Source organism: Centropristis striata, chromosome 14, assembly GCF_030273125.1.
Source record: "Centropristis striata isolate RG_2023a ecotype Rhode Island chromosome 14, C.striata_1.0, whole genome shotgun sequence".
Classification (NCBI taxonomy): Eukaryota; Metazoa; Chordata; class Actinopteri; order Perciformes; family Serranidae; genus Centropristis; species Centropristis striata.
The window spans coordinates 27475993-27503709 of record NC_081530.1 but is presented as its reverse complement, the minus strand read 5'-3'; the positions used below and the strand labels follow the sequence as shown (position 1 = coordinate 27503709).

Below are 27717 nucleotides of genomic sequence, written 5' to 3'. Positions count from 1 at the left end.
CTATGTCCCATTCAGGACTGTGGACTGTTAGGTCACACTTGGATCTGTTCATATGCTACTTGAAATTTTAAACAGTATAGACACCTGACATGTGTGTACTGTGTACATTGAAATGACTTCTCCAGCTTTATAATCCAACCCTTCACCAGTTCCAACAAGTTTTTCCTAAAACGCAGACCAGAGGTGGAAAGAGTATTAGCTTAGAAGGGAAAGTATATAGCCTATATTTATCTTTAAAGTTACATAATATAAATAGGCTACAATCAGTGTTGGAATGTAACTAAGGACATTTACTCAAGTACTGTACTTAATTACAATTTTAAGGTTGCATTTTATGTTACTTTATACTTCTACTCCACTACTATATGAGGCAAATATTGTACTTTTTACTCCATTACATTTAGCTGACAGCTTTAGTTAAATTTTTGCTTACATAAATGCATCAATAATAATAATCTCATAATGTATTTGGAATATAGGCTATAAAACAATCTTAGTGGGGCCATTCTGCATAACAAGTACTTTTACTTTTGATACTTTAAGTACATTTTGATGCTGGCACTTTACTTTTACTTAAGTAAGTTTTGAATGCAGCACTTATACTTGTAATGGAGTAATTCTGCAGTGTGGTATTAGTATTTTTACTAAAGTAAGGGATCTGAATGCTTTTTCCAACACTGGCTACAATACTAGATCAAAGAACATCATTAGGCTACATAGTTAATTGCATTGAATGTCAAAATACACACCATTAGCAACATGAACCCTGATGTCCAAACCAACAATAAATCAATTTCCTATAGATTCCACTTTGCAATGCACACAACTTGTAAAAAAAATGAATATAAAACCACTTTTTCTCATTGTAGCCCCAATACTTTAAGAGAAAAAATGCGGACGATTGAACAAAAATGACCAACAACAAATAAAAGGAGTTATTGACACCACAACAAGAAAAATCAAGCTGCGTAAACTAAACAGTGTGACACTCGTAGAATCAACAGCACAATAAAACATCAACAAAGCAAACACACGGATGTGTGTAAACAATAAATACTCGGAAAGAGCTGCAGTTTTTCTCACTGAATATTGAACGTGAAAAGGTCACGTGGTTGTGGTTGTTGTAGGCTAACTAGCAGTCACCTGTCTGAACCGTCTGAACGGCTTCTGTGAGTCTTGAGCACCGCGAAGTCCTCCTCAACCTGCTGTAGCTTCAACATGTCTGCTTGTTAGTCCATAATACAACCAGCCCACTCAGCCTCTGCGCCACAGTGAAGGTAAGAGTTCCTCAATGAACATAGAAGTCACTTGGAAGAGCATGTTGGTATTTAGCATGTTAGCTTGATCCAGAATGCACTTGCTTGTGACGCAACATCGTAGGTATGTTTGATTTGTATCACTCAGCGTGCTTGCCGGGTGGTTCATTTAATCAGTGATTAATTAGGCCTAAGGCAGATGCAACCTTTTTAAAACTATGCCGAGGTGCAATAATAGCAACCATACAAGGAGACCCAATAAGGAGAGCAGAGTTCAATTTATACATCCATGGTAGAGCCGATTTTTAAAAATACTCAAAAAAGTACAAGTAGGCTACACACCAATACACAAAAAAATACTTTGTAATAGTAACAATAGTAACAATAGTTGTTACTTCCACCTGTGTATTGGCAAGAATTTGTATATATAGACTACATTATAAATGCAATATATTGCAATACTGTAAGCAGGGTGATAGCCTATATTTATCTTTTTTTTCCTTACTTTTTTGTACTTACTCTATTAAGAGTTCAAATATTATACAGTCAGACTACCTAGATCCATAATAACACCCATAAAGAACCACACAAATAGCTCAGTATACATCCATGGTGCACCCTTATGGCACTTCCTGTCTCAGTTTGCAGCATTAAGTTGGATCAAGTGGCTGAAGATCCCAACAGTGCTGCTAACTAGCACAGTTAGATGTTTAAACATAACCCAAAATGAACCACTGTTGCTGCCATTTATCTTTTCATGTAAATTATTAACAAATAAAAAAGTCAATAGTGTTTTTGAGATCCTTACAGTAGGCTATCACAAAACACAATACCATGATTCTCAAGTATATTGATATTTTCTTCACCCCAGGCATACTTCCACCCCTGCCTTTTTATTGTGGTGGATAATGCCTCATCTGGCCATACAGTAGCTGAGAACTTTATACATCTAGCTTAAGGATGTTTCAGGAGTACACCCACGATTTACTATTGCACAGAGACAAAATCAAAATCAAAGCAGCTGAAGCCAAGATATCCTGACCTTTTTTTCTCACATGGGTCAAGCTCCAATCCTATATTTCTTATTATTAAACATGTAAACCGAACTTGAACTGTAAAATCGATGCAGTGTCCCTTTAATTTGGTATCTGCTGCTGGTGTTTATCTGGATGGTGTTGCTAATCTTGTAATGAAAGAACACAAAGTCTTAGTCTCCAAGGCAGGTATTAACATATTTATTACACCGTTAAGAGAACAACAATACCAGAATTATACTGCAAAGTTTCACAGACTGACAGACCATAGTTTACAGCCCAAAAAGAATTTAAAAAAAAGAAAAAAAAAAGAAAAAAAATCAACAAGAAACCACAGTTCTGACATAGTAGACTGGAAAGCTCTCTAGAGGACACTGACTCTAGGCGATGGAGAGACCGCCCAGTGTCAGCCTACCACTAACCTGTGGTTTTCATGTCTCAATTAAGTATTGCACAACAACTTCAAATCATTTGAGCTCTTTTTTTTCACAATAAATTTTCTCAAGAGAACGCAAGAAAAAAAAAAAAAGAAGCCCTCCCACCCCTGAAGTTCAACTCACCCCCCAGATTAATGCTACGGCCTTCGCTGTTCACTGTTGGCCCCACACATTTCCCCAATGTTTCTTGATAGGTAGGAAATTTAAATAACATTTCCATACCTATTGTGAAAAACAGGCATGCCTAAATTCATAGCCTTATTTTTATTTTAGTTTTTTACAAGCTTTTGCCTTTTGTATATCCCCTCTTTTGAGTTTACCCCCGCTGACAAGTCGACAAGCGCTTTAGCATGTCTTCACAACAGAGAAGAGAAGAGGAGAAAAAGGTGAAGGGGAAACAGGAGAGAAAAAAGAGCGAGAGAGAAACAACATTTCTGTGACCCCAGCTTGTGTCATCAAGAATCGACAACACTTTTCTTTAAAATTAGCACAATTTTTTTTTAAATCTGTTCAAACAATTCAAACTCTTGATGTACTCTAAAAACGCCACAGGCATAAAGGAACATAACAAAAGTTTTTTTTTTTTCACTTTTTTTTCTCATTTCTATTCATTTATGTTTCATTTATGAGGTCTGCATTGTTACCAAGTAGTGATATGGTTTTGCAGCTGTATGAGCTTCGACTTTGGGTTTTTTATTTTCCTGTTCTCTTGTGCCCATTTGGTTTAGACTAGACCAGTATCAGCGCCGCGACTGATGCTCTTATCGTGCTGTAAGAGGTAGAGTGAGACTTGTTTGCCACCGAGGAATTTGTAGCAAAACACACATAGAGGAGGGAAGAAAGAAAAAATAGAGCTTCTCAAAGAATCATTGAGTGATAATGTTTGTCTTCGTTTTTTCCCCTTTTTTTTTAAACCCAGGTTTTGCCCTGATAGTAATGAACACACATTGTTGTATACTTTCAAATACACTAGTGTTAAAACAGCTTGGCTGCTTCTTCACAGCTTCTGAGGAGTCGCTAGTAGGGTGTCAGACACCTTTTTGGATTGTTTAACCCTTTAGAGTCAAGAATGCAGGTGTGTATTTTGTTTCGACAAGAAGGGAGAGATGAGGAAGTACAGAGGGAGCAAACAGCCCAGAACCTTTGTGGGCCTCCACTTGTTCCTTGAGGTCAGAATTTGTAACGCGCTTCTGTGTAGCACCAAGGTGTTTGGGGTGAAGAGCCTTTGTGTGCGTCAGGATAAGAACTCTCTTACTGCGAATGAGAGGTTTGTTTGATTTTTACATTGAAGGTTTACAACAAAGCTGAAACTGATGATTTATCCCAACAACAAAAAAAAAAGAAGAAAAAAAAGACATACTTTGATATTAATAAATAGAAAACAACAGCAAATGCATTGGTGTGAAAGCCCAGTCTCACATTCACCTCTTTAAAGAACTTAACTGCTTAAAGCTGAAATGGGCACTTAATCTGACGCTTGTGTAATGAGAAAATGTATATACAAGATCCAAAAATATCTCAAAGTTTTTCTTCAAAAATGGTCACAGAAGTCATCAGTGTTCATTAGTTATTATTGCTCCAGTTGAAATGTAACACTGCTGTGAAAATTATGTTCATTATGTTTACTTCACACCTTCTCATTTCACAATGTAAGATGAGTGCCGTGGGTTTCCAGAAATATTTAAAATAAATGACTCTTATGATGGTTTTGTTCCATGAATATGTGAAGCAGAAATAAATAACCAAATATATGTGTGAACAAACCTCTTTTGAAAATCGTTTAAATCAGGATTTTGGTCCTTGGTGTCAGTCTTTGGCTGTTTTTGGTGTTTTTTTTTGTTTTATCTCTTGTGTTAATACTGTGTGTTACCTGGTGCTTTGCAGTGTTAAAGCTGTCAATCGGAGTCTACACCTCTGCATTTGGAAAGTTAGTTTGTTAGAATATTTTTTGTAACTTTTTTTACTTTTTTTGGTTGTTTTTCAGTTTTTCTAAAAAATAACAAATATTTAACAAACGTTCAGTAATGTGCATGCACTGTCTGTAACTATTAAAAAAAAAGAAAAAAGATATGGCCGCTTTTGTTATCATGTCGAGAAGAAAAAACAAAGTGATTTTACATTTTTCCAACCCCCCCTCCCCTCCCCCCCCATCCCAAACAATGTGAAAACAGATGATGCTATCACTACATACAAAATGGTTGATGAATTATGGCTCTATACCGACAACACAAGTATGCTGAAAAGAAGCATGCCGAAATAACCTCTGTGACAGTGCAAATACATTTATGTATGTCCCTTGTACAAAACATTTAGGTTAGCATTCCGCGCAACATGCTAGTTCTCAGAAAAGATCTGGGTCGGACTCGAGTAGCAGCTCTGAGATATAGCTTGTGTCTTTTCTTGAGGACGAAGGGAAGTAAAACTCATAGAACTACAAGGGATCTACCACTTACACACAGAATAGAAAAGCAGCTTGGAAAAAAGATAACACTTCTTTTTTTATCTCTTTTGTGTGAGAAAGAGAGAGAGAAAGAGAGAGAGAGTTATGAAGGACTTAAGAGTTGTGACTGGTTGGAGTACTATGCATTGTCACAATTGTCCAACACATATACAATAAATAACCATTGGTGACACCACAGGACAGAAGTCTTTAACACCATGACATCTACAGAAAAAAGAACATGAAGAAAGATGAGAATGTTTTCAGAGTTGAGACAGGAGGGGAGCGTCTGGGGCGCGGAATTAGCTTCCTACTGAGTTCTCCACATTGTAGGTTTCCAGCTCTGAGCGGCCCGGCGGCCGTTGTCGTGGCAATTTGACAGTCTCGCCGGTGGGACGGTGACTTCACTTATATAAAGTTCTCAGTACATCCTCCACATGTGCAGTGGGCAAAGTTTTTTTTATCTTGTCCGAGAATTCTTCCTTTTACATCCTTCAGGGAGACGGATTTGTATTTCCCAGCCCACTGACCTGGATATTATTACAAGTGAGAGGGAAATAACATTGGTTGAACAGCTGGCTCTGCTTGCAATCTGCTGCACATCTGCCCATTTCATGGCTGTCTGTGGGCCAGAGATTCAGTCCAACCCTCTCCACTCTCCAGGCAGCAAATGTGTTTATCCATCCATCCGTCGGTTTGTCGTACAGGCTATTTAATATCTTTCTCTACAAAGAGTATCGATGACGTCACTCGATCTGCTAGCTAGTTGTGTTCCCTTGGTATGCTGTTTGGTAAAATGAGGTTGACTAGTCTCATGTCCCAGATACAGGAAGCAAATAAGCATTAATTCAAGGATGGAAAATAAAAACATTTAAAAAAAAGGGGAGGTCAGATATACTTTTCTCGAGTTCACGGCTATCTCTGCCCAGTCTCTTAATATTTACAGGGAAAAATAAGATAAGCTACAATGACAACAACATTAACAACAACAGGCACGACAACAAACGGACAACAAGAATAGCAAGTGTAACGATAAAAGGATGTCAATATTTAAATTCATTCATTCAAAACAAAGAATATCTTTGTGTTTCTTTAAAGTCATGGCAAGTCAATATGACCTGATTATGGACCTCCTGCTCCTCCTTCTATGACTACGCTGCAAGATAGACAGAAGCATTGCCGTCTCTTCCTGTTAGCCACGTTAGCTTAGTATCTTTGCAAGGCAATGTAGACAGTCATGCTGTTTATGGGGTTGAGGGCTGGGTGTTTAAGCCCCGGGGGCCTTTGCCTCCATCCTCTGTGGGAGTGTCTTAGCGCGGTGTGCCATCCAGGGCAGAGGAGGACGGGGTGCTGGGGGTGGAGGAGCGTGGGGTAGCAGCAGGCGGGGTTGCAGCCGGACTCCCAGTTCCGCTGCTCGGGGTGCAGGCAGAGGAGCTGATGGGAGCAGGGGTTTCTGACCCTGGAACGCCGCCCTGCTGCTGGCTGGCCTGCTGCTGCTGCTGGGCCTGGAGGGTCTGGCCGCAGACATGGTGGTGCTTCTCCCAGTCCTTATGCTGGCAGAAGGAGCCGCAGTAGCGCGCCGTGTTGCAGCCGCTGCACGTCTCACTGGCTTTGCGGCCACAGTTCCAGCAGCTCTGACAGACAGAGAGAAAGACAGAGTTAACTAACCAAAGAGTATTACAGCACAAGTATTTAAAATCCGGAGCTTCTGATGATTGATAAAAGTGTCCACAAAAACACACAAAAAGATAATCATATGTTAGTGACCATGGGTGGAGCATGAGACAAGGGGCCCCAGGGCACAGACACGCAAAAGGGGCCACCACATATCCGACACAAGAGCACACACACTTTATAGTTTTTAGCCTTGTTGTGTGTCTTTGCAGTTGCTATACGTCTCTTTGTGGTTTTGTGTCTTTTTGTGGTTATTTTGTGTCTTCACAGTTGTTTTGTGTCACTTCGTAATTGTTTTTGTAGTTATTTGTGTCTGTGGTTGTTTCATCCCTTTATGAAGCTGTTTTGCATAATTTTGTCTCTTTGTCTCACTTTCCAGTTATTTTTGTCTCTTTGTGTCTCTCTGCAGCTGTTTTTGCGTCTCTGTTGTTTTTTTTGGTCTTCTTGTATTCTTTTTATGTCTCTTTGTTTCTTTGTGTAGACGCAGCAAAACAAAAAAGTGTCAACAAAGTGTCAAACCCCCCTGACACGTTGGGCCTCTGGGCCTGTGCCGGTAAGCCCGTTCACTAATCCATCCGTGTTAGACAGCATAAACAGAGAAGTAGCAGACAACAGCCCACCAGTCTGCACATTAACAGAACGAGCTTCTCCTTTTACAACACTTAAGCTTAAAACAAACCATAGGCAGATCAAAAACCCATCTCTGATTACACCTAGGGCCTTGTGCAGTATATCTTGGAAACCGCAGGGAGAGCATGTCAGGGCGGCTGCATATCCACAGGAAACAGGAGAACAAGGTTACAAACAGCTTCTGAAAGTTTTCCTCTGGGGCTCTTCCCTCTCATAAACATCACTCCTGCAATTAATGAAAGATGTGAGCCATATTTCCCTCTCACTTAAAGTCAAGGTCTTTAATGTTGATTAGCAAATGAAAGCTCTTTCCCTTATTTCTTCCCAGCTGAACTGGTAACACCTTTCTAAACATGCAGAGAAAAAGAGGAAGGAGTAAAGCGAGGGTAACAGAAGCCTGATTGACCTTGTTTCGCTTTAATTTGCTCTCCCTGCTGACTATTAAATAACTTCTATTTTAAAGCTGCAAATAATCAGCAACCTCTTTGATCTTTGAAAGATAGCATACAATGATTAGCATTTTCTAATATGATGTAAAACACAACCGAGACTTCTTTGTTAGAGAAGATCCTATCATCTGTGTTTCATTAGGAATCACTAGAACAGTTGGCAACTAAAGAGGAGTCAAAGAAACACCAAACAAGAGGATGGCACAGCAATTTTTTTTTGTTTTCATGATGTGTTTGAAAGATTGAGGGTACACCTGTAATGTTTTGAAGTGTATGTTCCTACCTCACTGGAGTCCTCCTGTTGGTTAATTATGGAGAGTGCGTCCTCGGCCGCCTGCCGCTTGGCCTCGGCAACCGTACGCTCCATCTTGGCTCGCTCGCTGCTGATCATCTCGTGAGCCTTACGCTCAGCCTCTGACACGGCCTTCTGCAGCTCTGACACGGCCTGTCGCTTCACCTCATTCACAGCCTCTTCTGGAAAGAGTGTGGACACAGAGGAAGTCAAGCCTCCCGTACCTGCAATGTAGTTTGCATTGTATCATCCTGTCGTGGGAAGGTTATTTGTACAATGCTTAATTTAAGAATTCACTGATGTTTTTATACTGAATAGAAACAAAAAAACAAAAAAAAACCCCTCAAAAGTCTAAGATTGTGTCTTCTAAAAGATTCATTGTAAAAGCCATTTCATGTGCTAAGTCTGTAACACATCTGGAAAACAGAAACCATAACCGTAAAACTGATGCTTTCATTCATTTTTATGTGCGGACAAAATCTGAGAAAAGACATGCTTTGTAGTTGTGGAGATGATAAGAGTTAAGTCACATGGTAGGGAAATATTACACTTATTAAGCTTTTGTTATTCCAAGATCAGCTGCATGTAGTACCCTCTGAGATACACCAACTATATGGGGGCATACTACAGATGAATGGAGTAAAGTTGTAACTAATAAATATTAATTTAGTATTTTTATATAAAAATAAAAATTGATTATAGATAGGAGGGAATAGGGAATGTATGGTATATGAAAGGCTACTGAAGTGGAGATTTCTGGTTCAGATTGTGAAAAAAAACACACATTTTGGGAAAACAGCATTAAAACCATGCATTATAATATACATTTTGCAAAACACTACAGGTGAACAGGGGGAAAATGAGGGGGAAAATGCAGCCTACTGACATATTGTTGTTTTCTGAAATGGTATATTTAAATAGGCAAATGAAACATATAATGGTGAATTTACGAGGAATCTACAGATGCAAATAGACTAGGGTTGAACTAAAAAAAACATAAAACAAAAATTGAATAAATAAATAAATACCTAAATGTGTGTTTTGCATGTTTTCTTTCCACCAGTCTGATATAAGACATGTTATGGAAGTAAAAGAGCCCAAAATCTTTAAAGTCTTTTGGAAGTAACAGTGATTTTGGTGTCTTTATCCGTTACAGTACATATTCTCCTACTCCTGCTTCTTTAAATTTAAAAAGTTGAAAACATAACCCATATTTTTTTCTTCTCTTTGAAAAAATATCCTGGATACAGCAGCGTGGGCCAATTAATCTCAGGTAATCAGTCAGAAAATGTGCTTTTGAGATGGAACGTGTTATTTTATACTTGTTTTGTGTAATGAATAACCTTGCCGCGCGGGTGTTAAGCGGTGGAATTCCAACCGAACGTCAAAGCAAAAGGAGGGCTTTTTTGTTTTCTCCCATCAAGCCTGTAACTTGACTAATTGTGTATGCAAATCAGGCAATTTATATTTAAATTATGCATTTCCATTGTGATCCCAAAGGCCCATGTGGTGAGGGGAAGTGGGAAACCGGTAGGACACCGTGCAAGGTGCTTGAATATTTATCACCAACTGTAAACATTTTGCCCATTTCAAACAGATGTATTCACCGCCGCACTCCATTGTGTTAAAAATCCTATTTTGCAAACCTCCCTGGGTCACATTTAAATCAGTTGCTCCTCAGCCAGAATATATGCGACTGAAGTGAAAAGGAATTACTGAGAAGAATGCAGGGAGAATGAAAAATAGCGGCCAGCATTTACCCTACAGACAAAAGATAAATACAGCTTTATGTCGAACAAATATGCTTCACTTTACTTCATTTCCTTTTAACACTTGTATTACAAATGTAAAATCTGTTTTCAGTATCAGACAGAATGTGTGCTTTTCTAAACACAGAGAGATTTTCTCTCCATCATGATTGAGCTAAATTTTCAAACCAGGGTGGTTTTGTCTTTAACCTACTGTGCTGCCTGAAGTCATGGAAATTGCTCCGGTGCCGTGTGATATATGCCTTGTGCATGGAATTGTGATTACACACCAAATGCCTTAGATGGAAGATCGATCAAAGCTGGTGAGGGGAGGAGAGTACTGGAGAGCAGGCAGAGTCCCGATGGTGATACTCAATTCAATTTAAATGCATATTACTTGTTCTGAGTATCTCACACATCATGCTTGGTCAAGCAAGGGGACAATTTCTTTTTCTCCAAGGGGTTTAAAAAGCAGATATACTGTATCACTGACGGTGAATACAAAGTGGATTCCTCGAGCGTTGAACCCTCAGCGGAAAATTCTTTCAGTTTTCAGCGATAATGGTGATTGCAGCTGAGTTTAAAGAATGCTGTTTGTGTACGCTAAAAATTTAATGGCAACTAATGAAAGCTGTTAAAGCAACAAATTAGTTTCAATACCTGAGCTTCACTGGCTCTACAAATTCGCCTCCACAATTTTACAACACTTTGGTTAAATAGAATAGCTGCAATGTCTGTCGCTAAGGGGATTACAAAAGTGCCAAAAGCAAGAAGATGCCGAGTTTTGCTACTGTACTTTTAACAGCAGAACCGCCGAACCAGCTGTTAAAGCTACTTATGTCCCTTATTTGACTGGTGCAATAAAATCGTTTTACGACCTGACATCATATTTGGAGCGTGCAGAGTGTGGTGGTGGAACTCTTTTCTTTTTTTTACTTTCTACTGTATCAAATATAAATGATTTTCTAAGAGCAACCTGACACATGAATTCAAGTCTACCAGGGGAGGAGGTTGCAGACAGCAGACAACACTGGGATGAGAGGGGAGAATGGGGTTTAAAGGAGCACCTCTGATCCACTTCCAGCCTTGAGTAAAAAATATGGACTTGTTTTCTACAAAGCAAAATGTCTTAAAACTACAGAGTGATAAAGAGAAAAAAATGTGTGTGTGTAATGATAGGAAGATCTATTTTGATGATGGCAGGCATGGAAGTGCTGCTCACCAGCTTTCTTCCAGATCTCTTCAGGGACGTAGCCAGAGACGGGCCGGTGCAGCAGCTCCCTGTGAATTTCTGGGGAGAAACAAACACGAACCATGGTAATCAGACATCAGACACAGCAAGAAAGACTGTCTCCTAAAAATTACAAACCCATATAATGTATCTGCATTCTCAACTACGTTTTGAGATTAATTAAATGTCCTCCCGTATTACAGTTGCAGTCTTAAACATAGTAAGTGTTGTGAAATAGTCATAGTTTGGCTTTACTACTTGGTTATATTTAGCAAAATACCATGGTTTGGGTTCAAAGAGATACACTTGTTGTGTAAATATATCAATGTTGATTGTTGGTTTTGGCTTTCAAGAATCTCCTCCATGCAGGGACATCCACAATATTTGATTAGAAATGTTTTTGTGATGCATCAAGAACTGTAATCTAGGAAAAATATGTTTTCCCTGACATGTAATTGAAACTGTATTTCAGTTGCATGCAATTTTTTAGTAGACCAGGCTGGACAGTGGTATGTAGAACCGACTGTCATCAGTATAATCATAGTGGCAACACGCACAGACAAAACAGTAGAGGACCTAGCATTCTTCCCTGGGGAACTCCACATAAACTTTCAGATTTAAGGGAGCTAAGAAAGGTCATGAGGCAAGAAGTGTTTACATTAGTTAACCAAAAAAAGTACCAAATAGAGAAAGAAAACTCCATCACTCTTTACTGGATCACGGCTTTAAGCAGTCCTGTAAACATACATATAGTAATTTATTTGCCACTATGTCCTGTAATAACTTTAATACATGTACAGTATGTGTCATCTTCTACCTGGTGTTGCATTTTCCTGTGCTGCCGGGCTCTGCTGCCTTGACTGCCCACTAGCGGCACCTTTCTTCAACTCTTCGGCGTCGCTGTATCGTCGGATCCAGTAGTTGAGCTCCTCGCGGTCTGCCTCCTGGCATCGCCGCAGTACTGTCAGTGAACGCCTCGTCTTCTCCACCATGTCCATGATACAATTCAGCAGCTAGAGGTGACAGGGAGCGGACAAGGCGCTGAGTTTACACATAGGAATGTAGGGGTTGTTGATTTAAATTTAGCAAGTATAATGGCGGCATGTGGGGTTCTAAATTAAAGGTGACATCTTTGATTTAATCGCTGTCATTATAATACTCAGTTATATCATGAAGTTTGGTCGTGAAACACCTTCAATATTCTCTTGACACAAGAAAACTCACACAATTGAGTGATTCAATTTTCACTTCATACCAATGACTTTGAGGTGAAACTGAATCACAAATGTAAAGATAGATGTTCTGTCATATTTCATGTAAGTTGCAGTTTGAACATAGGACTGGATTAACAATTACATGCAAGCATACACATACACACGTCTTTTATATATCATGAAAACAGTGACTATTACACTGTGTTCCAAACTTGATTGTATAACACTATTTTTTGACTAGCACACAAAACATGTTGGGGTCACTCTTATTTTGTGTACAGCAGTTAACAAACACATTTTCTCCTAACACTGTAACTTACAGTAGAATGTGATATATAACAATTTAAGGGACTAAAAATGAAGATTTAATCTATGTTACTTAAGGTGTAGTAATAAAAAAATGTTATTACTTTTCTTACATGGTCAAGGTGCTTCCACTCCTCTGCCCACTCTCTGTCTGTCAGCCTGTGGTCGATCACTTCCTCCTGCCTGGTCCCTGTATGCAGACCTGTAAGAAAGACAGAAAAGATAGATAGAAAGACAGACAGATAGAAAGATAAACAAAGGGTAAGTCAGCCTGACACAGAGGATCAATGTAACATTACTCCATCACTCCCTGCTATCTATCCTTCATTTGGTCCCAGGTTGAACCCCTCTCTATCCATTTTTCTTTCTCCTCCACCCCTGCTCCTCTTTTTCTTTGCTGTCTCCATATCTCTCTCCCACCCTGAGGGCAGGACTCAAATGACTGAGCTTCCAGTCCAATAAACATCCATCACAAGGCGAGACATGGTAAATGTCTCTCCTATTTTTAGAACTGAGCCGACGTCGTCATTACAGCTTCATCAAGGCTCGGTCTGTGCAGAAAAATGTCTCTAATACGACGGCACTGTGCCTAAATGTGCTGCTGTTGTGCGCTCATACGTCTCACAGTGCATTACTTCAGTCAGACATCAGGTTGCCGTGGCCTTGGTGTTTCTGATGCAGCAGGACAGCCTATTGGTCAGAGAGACTGTTTGTCAGTCACAAGCATCCACCAGGCTGAAGTGGACGCAGACTGATTATCAGTATTATTAAAATGGATACGGATCTCATATATAAAGAGCAGAGTAGCCTGAGAAATGATGTAAAAATGATGAAACTGTTGAAACTATTTACTATTTTATATGAAATCCTCTTTATGTTTCTCTTGGTACTACAACAGAGTAGAAGATTTGACCGTCTGCCATGTTGTGGAATTAGTCTGCTTCTCAAAATCCAAATGTACGGACACACAGAGATGCACACACACACACACACACACACACACACACACACACACACACACACACACACACACACACACACACACATTTACACTCTGCATGTCCTCACCAATAGGCCTGGGTCTCTCCCGGATCTCCCGATGATTGGAGGCAGGGTGTCTGTAGGTGTCACGGTAGTGATGGGCGATAGCCATGTCATCCAGCCTGTAGTGCTGCGGAGGGATCGGGCCGGGGTGGGGCAGGCCGTTGGGTTGGTAGGAGAGCCCGTTGGATGGGCTGAAGCGCTGGGCGGGGCTTATGGTGCAGGGCCGCTTGCTAGGGTGAACATCCGGGTGCAGGGCACCATCTCGCTCGAAGCCGTTCTCTTTGGTTCTGGATAGAGAGAAAAAGAAAGAGAGACATTTAAGGTATTTCATTAGACATGTTTACATTTGACTGTTGCAAATTTTAAGGGAATTGTTAAAATGTTGCAAAAAACAAATGCAAATTAAGCCCTGTTTCCAGCAACTGGTTTGGAATGAATGAAGGAGGCTACAGCATTAGTTCCATCAGAAGTCAGTGCTTTAGGCAAAGGTTGGCTGTAATCTGCCAATTAACAGAGTAAAAGTAGATGTTGCAAACCAGAAACAAAACAAGATGCATTGTCAATCTAACACATCTATAAGGAATTTGGTTGAATTGGGCAACTTTAAATTGTTCTCTTCAGTCGGCTTTGTGTTCCATTATACTTTATAATGCATCAACTCTTTTTCAACTAAGGAAAAACAAAACTTTATTCAATTTTGATACTTTCGATACTTCAAAAAGCACTTAAGAATACATGAATGGAAACACGGCTATTATCACTGCAGGTAGCATTCTCTATTAGTAGATTTTTCTTGAACTTTTCCTATTGGTGTTTTGTAAGAACCCTTAAACATGGGGCGCTGCATTAGGACCATGCTGATTTTTTTCAACCTACTTTTCAACCAGAACTTTTCACTTGCTCTAAGTAAAAACAGATTGAATATGAGAGCAAATATGGCTGAAGCACATTCTTGTCACAGTGAAATCCTGCAACAGTGAATAACCTCTTAGGGTACAATGGATGAGTAGAATAAGGAAAGGGAAATAAAAGAAGGAGAGAGCAGAGGACATACCTTTTTTGTAAAAATGTCTGATTCAGAATGTCTTTACAGTTATTACATACAAAACACAGACTTAAAACTTCTCATCACAATAACTATTTGTGCTGTAACAAAGGCTTGAGTTGACCAGATAACAGGCATAACAACTGCAGCTAAAAGCTGTTTTGCAAGGAATCATCATGGAATTCTTTCATGTAAAACATGTTCATTCATGCACACACACACACACACACACACACACACACACACTACTTAAGTGTGTTCCCACATAACTAACAGACACACATACATACATACATGTGCACACTAAAGTATCTTCCAAAAGCTCAGGTGAATTTTTGTACGTCTGCTTGGGAAGATTAATGCGCCCAGGTGTGTTGGTGTGTGCACATATTGCACATGTGTGTCCGTGTGTGTGTTCTCAGCTTTGTCAGTTCACAGTTAAATCTTTGCCAACCTCCCCCCACTATCTGCAATCCTCCACTCTCCTTTCTCTCCTCTTCCTCCCCACCTCTCTCTCCGATGAACAGATTGAACTTCTTAATGAGCTGTTTTTATGGGCTCCTAATGCTCATCCACAGCTCTCCATATGCTCTTTCCCTCCATCCGTCCGTCTCTCGCTGCCTCCCTCGACTCATCCATCCATTCTTCTCTCCCCCCTCCCCAACACACACTCTTATCTCCCCAGGTTTCCTTCTGCAACAATGTTTATATCTACAGGCACTGGAGTACACACATGTTCACAGTCACCTATACAACGCACTGATGTGTGGGTGCAAAATTTACCTACTGTATACATCCAGACCCAATTTACATGCCCTGACATTTTAATACTTTTATTTTTTTTTTATTTTTTACACAAAAAGTGAATATGTGTTGTATATTGAATGTCAAAAACTTCCCTGCTCCATCATGATACAAGACAGACAGACAGACAGACAGACAGACACACACACACACACACACACACACACACACAGACAGACATGCGTGTGATGTGATTAAACAATGAGTAATAATGACCAAATTTCAAATACAAATACTGAAGTAGAAAATTAGTTTTTGTATTGATTTTTATTTTTTACCTTGTACTGTAAAACATCAATGCCTTCACTGGCAGCTTTGAGAGAAAGGGCTTTTATTTCTAAATTCCTGTTTAATAAGTAGGCTAAATTGGATTACAATTTAGTAAAACGCCTCACTATTTTTTGATCTGCTCCCTTTGGTGTTATATAAACTCAACAGTTCCCCTATTTCACATTAAAAAAAGGCTTTCGGGGGGTGTCATTCCTTCACTTGCCTGGAAGGCTTTTATTGTGAAACATCTGTGCTCCATTGACAAAGCAGAATGGGTAACAATTAATCAATTACTGAGTGAGAACAGTATTTCTCTTAAGAAGAGAAGTGGTGAATGTAAATGTATTATGTTGCATATCATTGATGGAATTAATGCTGTGAAAATATGCTGAATCACACTGAATTTATCATGCAAGCCTCTACAGTATAGGTACCAGGAATTTTGCACTGCCAGCTATTATTTGAATATCGGCTTTGTTAGATAATTATGGTATACATGATGTGTATGGGTTTTTTTCTTCTCATAATATGCATACTGTACGGCGATATTCCTGGTCAGCAGACCAAGGTATTAATCAGGATGCATTGATGGTGCACTGTTGTCTGTAATTAAGGATTCCCATTCAAATTCCAATATTCCGACACAGGGCTCCAATAAGTGGGAACGCAGAGCAGAGGTAAGCAGAAACCAGAGGTGCTTAGCCAGCCGTATTGGTGCTGGAGCCTCATCTGTAAGTGTTATCAGCCCATCTCCCTAGGCACACACACACACACACACACACACACACACACACACACACACACACACACACACACACACATACCCAAACACGTACAAAGGTGCACATGCATGAACCACACTCACGTCTTCACACTGGATAGAGAGTCATGCACACACACATTCACACAAACAGATCACATTTTTTCATTGAATACAGATGCCTACTTACTTTTTCTCTCCCTCCATATATTCTCCCTCCCTCTCACATTTACACACACACACACACCTTTTCCCCTAAGCTCACTCCCCTATGCACCAGACGGCCTGCAAATATGCAGGTATTACAGAAAAAGTCTGCCTATCCGACTGTTGGGGGAAAAGAGAGGTGAGAATTATTAATATCGTTTTTGGCATTTTTGTCCCTCAGCAAATATAAAAAGTACATTTTCCTCTCCCTTGCCTGTATTAAAAATTCGAGGCCCCCGGAGAATTACTCTTTATATCAAAAGACCATGCACACATTGTACTCGAAGCACAGGCACAAACTCATAACAATGCAAAAACACAAATGTTCACAAACTTTTTTTTCCAGAAGTTAAAATGCTTATTAATGTTTAATGAAAGGGTATTTGCATGGGGCTGTGAAAATCTAATTGCATTTACTCAAGGTTTGTAATTAGTTCAAGTTATTATTCTAATTAGTGAATCTCTTTGGAAATCCATGTTAGGAGAAATGCATAGAAATCTATACCTAGATTCTGACATTTTTTTTAACCATATTGCAGCTCTCCAGAATAAAATGTACTTTAATGGGCTTGGAATGAGCTACAGTCTTAAATATGCACACGCTCTCGCCGTTGGGCTGGCGGGTGTTGCGCTTGTTTCTGTTTCTGCTGCTTCAGGGGAAGACTGTTGGAGAGAGGACTATAGGTTTTTACAGTGCTGTGTGTTCCTGGACGGCACGTCTCAGTGCCTGTCCATTAGACCAGAGAACATTGAGTCATTACCAAAGTCCGTGACAACAAACGGATGTAATGATTTGGCTAGGGTGGGGGGTTGAACTGATGCAGAGAGACACACACACACACACAGGCAGGCACACACTGTGTACTAACACACCCAATCAAGCATGGAAGTAAATGATAACTTGCAGAGAATACATATTCATAAACATTCATTGACACGTTCACACTTTTCATTAAGGCACAGCTGTCTCCCTTCCTTTCCTCTATCCTCGGGATATGTGTGTGTATGTGTGTGCGCGTGTGTGTTAGGATGAAGCCAGGTCTACTTTTCCCATCTCTTCCCTCTCCTCAGTTCTGGCCCATTAAGAGCAGGAGCCGGGAGCTGAGACGTCCAACGGAGCACGTCATGAGGCCCGGTGGCGCACTGACAGACACTTCCCATACATACATTAACACATCACACTATTGCCTTGCATTGGCTCAGCTGTCTGTGAGTGTTGTATGGGATCACGGGGATGCAGGCAGGCTCAAAGGGATTCATGCATGAGATCAAATAATAGAGGAAAAAGACTCTGTTGGTGGGCTGTTTTAAGGGATGGCTGAGGCCGTTGCATGCTCTCGTCAAAGCCACCAGACTCCATTGACAAAAATGGCAATTTTACCTCACAGAACACTGGAATAGCTGGTCTGCTGCCTCAATCGTTTTGTTTGTTTTTTGTCATTGTGTGACTTGTGTGTTTAAAGGCTCCGCCCTGATTCACCAAAGTGACATAATTAAACAGATAAACTATGCAATTGAGGCAGTGATACAACAGCAACTCCCATGTTCTGCCGGATAAAATTGCTGGTATTGTCAAAGGAGTCTGGTGACTTTGACAAAAGCGAGGGAAAACTTAAACAGGGCTGTTTAATGTCAAGGTAAAGCAGTGAAAATATTCTAAATATACAGTACACCTAAACTGCAACTACCTCACTTAAAAAATATGTACTATCCCCTTTTTGTTTTGAGCAGGTAAATGTATAAACAATCGAGTCCCATACTGGCAAAATATGACGTTCTGGTTCACCCACCTGTCTGGCGTCCTTCTCTTGCCGTTCTCGTTAACGTCCAGCAGGAGTTCAGAGGAGTCCACTGGGGAGGTGGTGCTGGTGTCCAGGAGCAGCTGCTCATGCTGGGCCAGGTACTGAGCTGGGTTCTGCTTGGCCAGCCTGGCACAGTGCAGCAGCTCCCTCTGAAGCAGTGGCAGGTTGGCCTTCAGAAGGAAAACAGCTCTGTATTACCAGAGGAAATGTAACAACTGCACAGCTTTTAGACAATGCTGACAATTATTTCTTGCAGAGAAGCAAGAATAGAAATATCACATCTGCCGTTTTGCCTTTCAACAAATGTATAAAAAAATAAACAATACAGGTCGCTCAGTCACTCCCTCCTCTTTCTAAGATGCTCTCTATTTCCTTTTTGCTAATTTGGGAAACAACGACAATAATCTGTCAGATTCTTAGCCGAGCTGTTTTTACTACAACGTCTTATACAGATAAATCTTGTAGGGAAACATAATAATGAAGATTCAGAACCGAATGAGACAATAAAATGCAAATTCAATTGTGTTTGTATTGCTTTAAGGGTAATTAAAGTCACCTTAAGCTCTTAAAGGGAACTTTTTAAAGATTTTTTGCCTTTATTTGATAAGACAGCTGGAGATAGACAGGCAACAAAGAATTGTACATGGGACAGTTGAGTTACCAGAGCATCCCACATATGCTGCTCGTTTTAAGGGTCATACTTGTATTTTGAGTCTCTACTAGAGCATTCTTACAAGCAAACACATTATTTTGTCTAAATATACCTGTATTCAACCTTTGTCTGAAACGTTCAGTTGAAGCACCTGTCTTTTTAATTCCCACTCCCAAAAAAGGCTGTTCTGATTTCTTAATATTTGTTGGTCTTCCGCATCTCGGTATCTCTGCACCATCGTTGCAGCTGGGTAATTTGTGACTCTGCAGCAGCAGTTTCTACCTATACATATTATAGTTGTCACATCCTAAGTCCTGACAGCTTGTTAAATGTACAGTGTGTGATTATATTATATTTATCTACAGTATACAGTATACCACCTGGACCTGTTTTATAATAAAAAAAAGGGGAATTTTACAATACGAGACATTAAAAGCAAAATATCCATGTAGCAATATCCTTCAAGTTGTATCTTGTGCAAAAGATAATCATGTAGTTGATAATTTATATCACAACAAAGATAAATTCAACCACAATGATGCATCTCTTTGATCTAAAGCAAAATGTAAAGCTCATAGAGCACAAAAATATTGCTGATATAATAAAGCTTTTTCATTCCAAAAACACCAATTTGAGATCCATTTCTTCCACATCATCTGACCCCTGTTCACTCATTACCTCTGAACCACCACCACTTCCTGTGACCCAGAGTGCATTAACCACCAACCAAAGAGTTTCTCTGGCATATGCATTTTTTATAAAGAAACAGCAGCTATTTTCAATCTCTTTGACATAACAAGGGGGTCTGCTTTCTTGTGCGGAGTTACAGTGTCATGCAGGTATGGGCGCACTGACTTCAAAGACATCTGATGGGGTGCGTTTTGAAGCAAGAAGATGAAAGTGTTGCGTCAGGCAGGTTCAGAATAAAAGTGAGGGCTATTTTGGCGAGGTACATCATAAGAGCCTTTGGAGAGGCCATCTTTGTAAGTTTAGGTCTGCTAATCTTTGTTTTGTTCTCAATAACATAATCTCTCTCTAAGTCTCTTGCTTTGGTTTTTTCCTTTCTTATTTTTTTTTCAGTTTTATAATCCATAGGCTTTTTTCCTCTCTCGTTCTTCATGTCCTACATACGAATATGCTTCAGTTTCTTTGACCATTCCATTTTGTTCTGCATACAGAAATAATACTTGCAAAACACAACCACGATTTGTTAAGTGGGATTTATGTTTCATAATCATGTGAAAATCCCTCTCCAGTAATTGGCTGTAGTAAAAGAAATGCCAAGCGCTGGCCTTCGCTTTACCTGCCCGAGTTAATGGTCCGTTAATAGTTTATGATCGTAATTACCCTCTGAAAAAAAGAGCATAAAATAGATTGCTCTGACCCTGCCGAACTCATCTTTCATTAATTAGAGGTCATCCTAATTGCCAGAGATGTGGGATGCATTAACAAAAAGACTGAGTCAAGAAATGCAGACCACTGAAGAGACTGGATCATTTTTCATATGACAAAGTATGGCCATTTGCTTCTGTGCAGTTATGGTAACCAACATCTGCACTTGCATAAAAGGAAAATTTCAAGTAGTGTTCAGCAGCCGCAGCTAAAATCCGCCCAGGATGATTTATTGTGAAAATACTGGATCTGTCATTTTGTCAAACGGTGCCAAAAAAACTATTCAGAATATGCCACGTTCAGGATATGCTGCACTTCATCAACTTTCTGTTTCTGTGTAATTTGCAGTTGGAGGAGAATTGAGGAGACTTAGCTTTTGCAAGTCTGTACTGTCCTATTTCAATTATTTCCTATCACGACTCTCTCTCTCTCTCTCTTTGGGGGAATATGTTTATTCCACTGTCTCGCGGCGCTCGTCTCACTCCAGCGCGACACAAGAAAAACAAAACACTTGACAGCCTTAAAAAAGCTCAACTTTTAACTTGAAAACAGAGAATCATTGTTACTCTGTGAGCCCGTTGTCTCGTGTGGCGGGCGTCCCGCCAACACATCACGTCACTGGCGCTGTGTGGTTTATGATTGCCTCCTTCCAGTAAAGAGTCCCAACCAATTTGCGGTTTAGTATTAAGAGAAGGGGAAAGGAGTTGAGTGGGTTTGGATGGAGGTGGGTGGGGGAGGGGTTGAAGGGGGTCGGCTCGGTCTAACATTAGCGTAATGAAAAACTCTGAGCCCTGACGCGCATTGTTGCAGCTGTGCTTCGACGCACCTATAAAAGCTCCCCTACACCTCCAACTGCTCTCTGCTACCATATGGTAGCTGGCATTAAAGGCTCCGCAGTGGGAAGACACTAAAATTAGACTGGGGAGAGAGAGCGGCAGAGAAGGAGCGACGGAGGAGAAAAAAAAAAAAAAGAGTTGCATCTTTGATTCTGCAGCCATCCCAGTGATACACTAACCATCTGGCGAGGAGAGGAGGAGAAGTGAAGGAGGGACTGGAGGATGGATAGATGGGGATCAGTAAACAGAGACAGGAAAGGAATGAAGATATGGAGGGAGAAAAAAATGAGAAGGTGAGTCAAAGCAGAAAAAGATGAAGAAAACTCAAGAATAAGGGAGTGATGAGGAAGGAGACAGGGAGGACACAAAGTCCCTGTTTGTGTCGTTAACGGCAGTAACAGCAATCCTAGTGGGACCAATATCACGTCCATGCAGGACCTCAGTGGGTAATATAGGCTCATGAATGTCACTTCACACATCTGCAAATGCACCCATGCACGTGTATACAGGCGGCATAAAGCGAGATATTGTGCTCAGGGAGAACCGACTGTCTTGTTTTCACAAATAACATTTACCTCGTGCCTGTCAGTCAGACAGACAGAGCGGAGGAGGGAGGGGTGGATGAGGGATGGAGAATAGATAGAGAGAGAAGAGGGAGGCAGAGGAATAAAGAAGAGGGAAAAATGGGTAAAAAGAGTCTGTAATAGAAACAAATGAGCTCTGTGTTAAATGTCACGCCCGTCCCTGCTCTCCATCTCTCAGTACCACACTGATATTGATCTCAGCTTCTCCAAGACCCATAACATGATCTCAACTGCTGCTGCTGCACAGTACATCCCTCAATATAAACCCCCCGGCCCCATTTGTCATCTTTGACTACCAAAACAAATCATACCGCCACCGCTGCCGCCACCACTCTCACCTCCAGACGGCTTTAGCTCCTCAGATCCTGCAGATACTCAGAATATGCACCTTTCTGACACAAACAGCCCAAATGCACATAAATGGCCACTATTTCTCCTGTAGATACAAACAGAAAATCCACCAATCCCTCTTCATTTTTATCTCCCAGACGAGAATAAAGAGATGCGAGCTTGTGACCGGTGACAAATGAGCTGAAGAAAGGGCGCGACTGGATGCTTAAAAGAGTGCTCCTTTCTCCATGCTAATGGCTGAAAATGGGAAGTACTCGCTGAAAATGTGGCTCAGAGAGATGAAGAATTGATGACAAACAAACCTGAAAGAGGTGGAGGAGGACTACAACCACACTTGTTGTGTCTGCTCTGTTCCAGCACATGTAAAGGAAGTCTCTTAATGGGGACATATTATGCTCATTTTCAGGTTGTCATACTTGTATTCTGGGTTTTTTGAAGAACTTTTTTAATGCTTTAATGTAACAAAACCCATTAGTATGGTCATACTGTCTGTCTGAATGAACCTGTATTCACACTGGTCTGAAAAGCTCCATTTTAGCGCCTGTCTCTTTAGGCACCAGTCCCGAAAAAGCCCAGTCTGCCCTGATTGGTCAGTTTTTGGGAGTTCAGCATCTGCACCATCATTGCAGCTGTGGAATGGCTAGAAAGGATCCGTCTTGTGTAAATATGACGTCATGTTCTAATTGTAACTGTACCGATTTATGGCAGGACCCTCCTTACTTGTCCTCTGATTGGCTTACCCTGCCATTCTTACCCTAACTTCAACCAATCTCACCTCTCATGCCTAACTCTGTCAAAAGGTTTACACAAGACGGACGAGGAAAACCCGCAACACCACTGCAGCAGCACTTTTTAACTATATACAGTATAGTATAGCTGTAACATCATAACGTTACGTTAAGTCCTGACGGCTCTTTTAAAGTCACATTTTCTAAATACAGGCTGTGAGTATTTCTGCTGAGATTGAGCTTTAGATACTTCCACAGTGTTTATGTAGCACCTAGACCTGCTTTATAATCCAAAAAAGACATGAAATCTCTTTTCACAATATGGCACATTTAAAACAACAAGAACAAAAAAACGACTTCTTCCAGTTCAAATATTGTAAAGAAAAATAATAGTTTGAACAAATTTGCTAGCTTTGGGTTGAACAGCGTGAACCTAACATAGTGAGATCAGCCTCAGTATTGAAAAGACTAATGCGCTGTTAAGTTTGGAGAAGAGAAACAGACAGATGGAGCAAGAGGAAGAAAAAGATGATGCGAGAGACAGGCGGAGAGCAACTGTATTTTGCAAAACTGCAGAGAAACCGAGTAAGAAGATAGGAAGAGACAGGTTAGAGATAGATACAAGAGAGAGATAAAGAAGAATGAGTCCAAAAATAGGGAGAAAAGAGGGATAAATATCACAAACATAAGTATGCACATCTGGATCTGGGCAGGCTAAATGCTTTCCAGATTTGGTCGATCAGGCAGGCAGGCAGACCTTTTTTTAGTAATTGCATATTTAAGTATCTACCTTCAGGAAGGGGATGACAAAAGGTCGCAGAGGGAAGTTGGTGGCTTCTTGGAGCTTGGAGTGAAATTCTTCGATGGTTAACGTGGAATTCTGGAGAAAAGCGAGAGACAGAGAGAAAACATATGAATCCATGTGGAAGGCATTAAGTGATAATATTACTTATTGGAAGCTAAGCTATATCCTGGCCTGGAGTGAGTGTTTCGGCTTTTGTAATAGGAAGCATATGGGCAGTGAAAAGAGCCACAGAAAACAAAGAACACACATCTCCTTCAATTAACAAAACAAATACACATGCAGGAGTCACATCATCAAACAAGTATGCAACATGAGGAACAAATGTACTCGTTTTATTTTATTTTATTTTATTATTTTTTTCTCTTCTTCTTTTTTTTAACCAAATATTGGCTTGAAAATGCATTATGCATTAAAAACCCCAAACAAAACAATAAATTGATAAATGGAGAAAATAAGTAGATTTGTTTACAAAAAAAAAAAATCAATTATAGTTTATAGTTCAAAATGAGTTTCACCTGAACCAACCATATTAGTTCAATCCTGCTTCAGGTCATAACGATAATGATGATTATATTATATTAAACTATAACAGTCACAGGGAACATTTTTCTGCATGTAGTACTTTTACTTTTAATACTTTAAGCTCAGGTCTGCAGAAGACAAGTGTGACATGAAAGAAGAACATTTTTGGAGGGAATTCTGTCATTTGTGTATAATAATATAACACATTAATTGCAGTTTTGCAAAAGGTTGGTAGGAAACAACACTTCTTGGATTAAAATATAGCCTCCTGGTATCATATATAGGGTACATTTGTCTTTGTTTTCACTTGGACATGCATTGGCATGTTTGCACACATGCTTCCTGCTGTATACATGTACATGCATGACACCCCCTGTCCTTATCAACACACTACACTGAGCCAGACACACTTGTGCCATAAAGCTCCACACCTGTGCTACCTCTTTCCATCAGTGCCAACCGAATAACTGCCTGGCTCTTTTCACAGACCAGATAAGACCAAGGTAACCAAAATACATGCTGAACCAGGAAAATGTGCAGGACAGGGAGCAGGCAGTATATTTAGTGAGGAGGTATTTGTGTGTTTTCTGTATGATTGATGACAGGAGCAGCGTGTTTGGAGCAGTGGGGGGTTCAAAGTGGGTTATAAGCTTCAGTTTGTCAACTCCAAACAAAGTCTCTTCTTCTTTGGTTGCAACATTAACGGCTGACAAGACAGCGGTGACACTATTTTTAATTTTCAACATGAGCTATTCCCGCGATGCAGAGCCGAGAGAAAGAGTGGAGAGGAAAGGAGAGGTGAGCGTGAAAACAAAAATACAAACAAGGAAAAAAAAAAGAATTAAGCGAGACGGAGAACATAAAAAAAACAGCAGCAGATATTATTTTTCCTCCCCACACTCTCTGTGTTATTTCCCAGACCTGAATTTTGTTACATTCAGCCTTACATCTGTTCACCCAGATTGCGTAGGGGCTGTTCTTGACAGCTAGTGAAACCTCCTGAGTCTCCCTCTCTCCCTCTCCCCTGCACACAACTAGCTAATTAACGGTGTCACTCTTTTCAATAAGGCAAGGGGAGGGACCGAGAGACAGTGAGCAAGACAGAAAGAGGGAGAGAGATATGCAGTGGGGGGGTGAGGGGGTATGCCAGCCAAATCGACACAGGAGAGGCATGTGCATATGCAGACGGTGAGAATAATAAACATAGTGAAGCCAAAAGGAGGCTATGCTCTGTGAGGCTAATTAAAAAAATCCTCCCTCCATCTCCTCCGCCTCCTCCTTTCTGCACAGCATTCAATCACTATTCCTGTATTCCCCTGCTCGTTAAGTCAAATCTTCTCAGATTGCACAGACACGCGGTAAATCTTTAGTTTTGCACATGTATTTTATATCACCTTCATATGAGCATGTCAGCTAAGCTGGAGAAACACATCTGTCTTATCAAATCTCTGTTGGCTAGATGTAGTTTGATGTTTGCAGGCTTGATTCGTATTTAGAAGTATTACCAATGCAGTCCCAAGACCCGGGTGATGAAAATAGTTTCATTTTTTCTTATTCTCTGCATATGTCTTATTTATGTAGGCCTACTGTCTAACATGCTGTTTTTATCTACTTAATGTGCATGATCTTAATTAGAGTTACAAGTGTAATTATTAGTATTGCTTTAATTTGTGCATCCTCTTAAAGCTACAGTCATCATTTATTTACAATTCCATAGGTTTATTAGGAAAATATGAGTTTTTACTACTTTATAAACCTCCAAATTAGTCACGTCTTCAGTTTCCAGATTTAATTGCAGCTCCATGATTAAAGCTACAGGAAGAAATATTCATATATCTATAATTTGGAGTGTTGGTGTAATTTCCTCAGAGCTCTGACTGGACTTGTGTTGATCATCATGCAGCTCTGGTAGCTCTCAGTAACTGGAGCTACTTCCAGCTGACAGAAAAGCAGCCGGTCGCCAGCAAAAACTGTTGGCATTTTACATGTCTGCAAACCACAGATATTTTGATCTGAAACACATTTTCTGTCCAGCAACTAAGCAATATGATGTTAAAAGCCAGATTTCACTGACTTTTTCTGCTTTGTGTCATTTTTGCTTTGATTTAAATGTTTAATTTTGCATTTTTTAAAAAGCTTGGCACTCCAGGCCAATCAGGGGGCCAGAAAAACTGAGAAGTCCCCCACTGCCAGCCCAGGCCTATATGCACAACCAGAGTGATAAAATTAGATTGATGTTAAAATAACAAGTGTAATCTTTATCACAGTGTACTTCTGGTTATCCATGTTGTGCATATTTGAATATAAATTAGGGTAATGTTATAAAATCCAAAGTGGATCAGGTGCATACAGACGGTAGTCTGCAGGTCTGGTGTTTCTGTTGTCCCAGAGGACAACATTCTGCCATTGTTTTGTCAGGTTTTGTGTTCCACTGAATAATGGGCTGCAAAGTACTGATGGATGTCAATCCTGGAGGCAGAGGTTTGCAAATCTTTGTTTATTTTACACTTACGCCTGGAGGACCAGATGGTTTCTGACATAAGAAAATAAAAAAAGCCTTAAAGAAATACCCATGAGGTTTTTATAATCAGCGATAAGTATTTCAAAGTATTTTAAGCATTCATCTCTGTGACTGACAACTAACCTGACACTGTTTAAACTGTTTGATTCAGTAAACTCATCCCATCTGCTACTTCAGTCACGCTGAACAAATTAATTATTCTCAAATAACCCACTAATGGATTCACTTATTCCTGCTAACTTAAAGCCCGGTGTCAACTTTCACTCTATGAGCCCTTTGAACTGAACACTCAGAAGCCACTCACCACTAGTCCCAGCACTAATGTGCGGACCCGCTCGCCGATCTCAGGTGAGATGTCGTTTCCAAACTGCTGTAGAGTTGTGAGGAAGCGCTTGAGCTTACTGAGCTGCCGGGCACCGCAGGCCGGCGGCAGCTGCTGGTTGGCCAGCGAGGAGGAGGAGGAGGAGCTGGGACCGTTGCTGTAGCCGTTTGGAGGAGACGGAGCACCGTTGAGCGCTGTAGGAGAGTGGCTGCTGCCATTGGTTACTGCGGGAGACAAGGACATACAAAATTGTAATAAGAAAAAAGAGAAAAATGTGTTTAAAAGCAAACTATGCAGGTTTACAAAACACAACATTCAAACTGGTTCCCTCATCCCTGGCTCAATAAAAGTAAAAGCAACA

The 27717-nt window shown here is 40.3% G+C and overlaps 1 protein-coding gene across 1 annotated transcript in view; it reads right to left on the bottom strand.

Annotated features, from left to right (window-relative positions):
- Window positions 1–2475: 2475 nt before the first annotated feature.
- runx1t1 (RUNX1 partner transcriptional co-repressor 1) overlaps window positions 2476–27717 on the bottom strand; it is a 68291-nt gene continuing 43049 nt past the window's right edge. Inside the window, exons 3-11 of the mRNA XM_059349721.1 lie at window positions 27339–27580; window positions 23977–24066; window positions 18632–18813; window positions 13780–14042; window positions 12825–12913; window positions 12009–12204; window positions 11183–11251; window positions 8204–8394; window positions 2476–6801 (exon numbers count right to left, since the gene is read on the bottom strand). Of these exons, the coding sequence (XP_059205704.1) occupies window positions 6478–6801; window positions 8204–8394; window positions 11183–11251; window positions 12009–12204; window positions 12825–12913; window positions 13780–14042; window positions 18632–18813; window positions 23977–24066; window positions 27339–27580 (1646 nt within the window). The 3' untranslated portion in view covers window positions 2476–6477. The remainder of the gene's footprint in view (window positions 6802–8203; window positions 8395–11182; window positions 11252–12008; window positions 12205–12824; window positions 12914–13779; window positions 14043–18631; window positions 18814–23976; window positions 24067–27338; window positions 27581–27717) is intronic.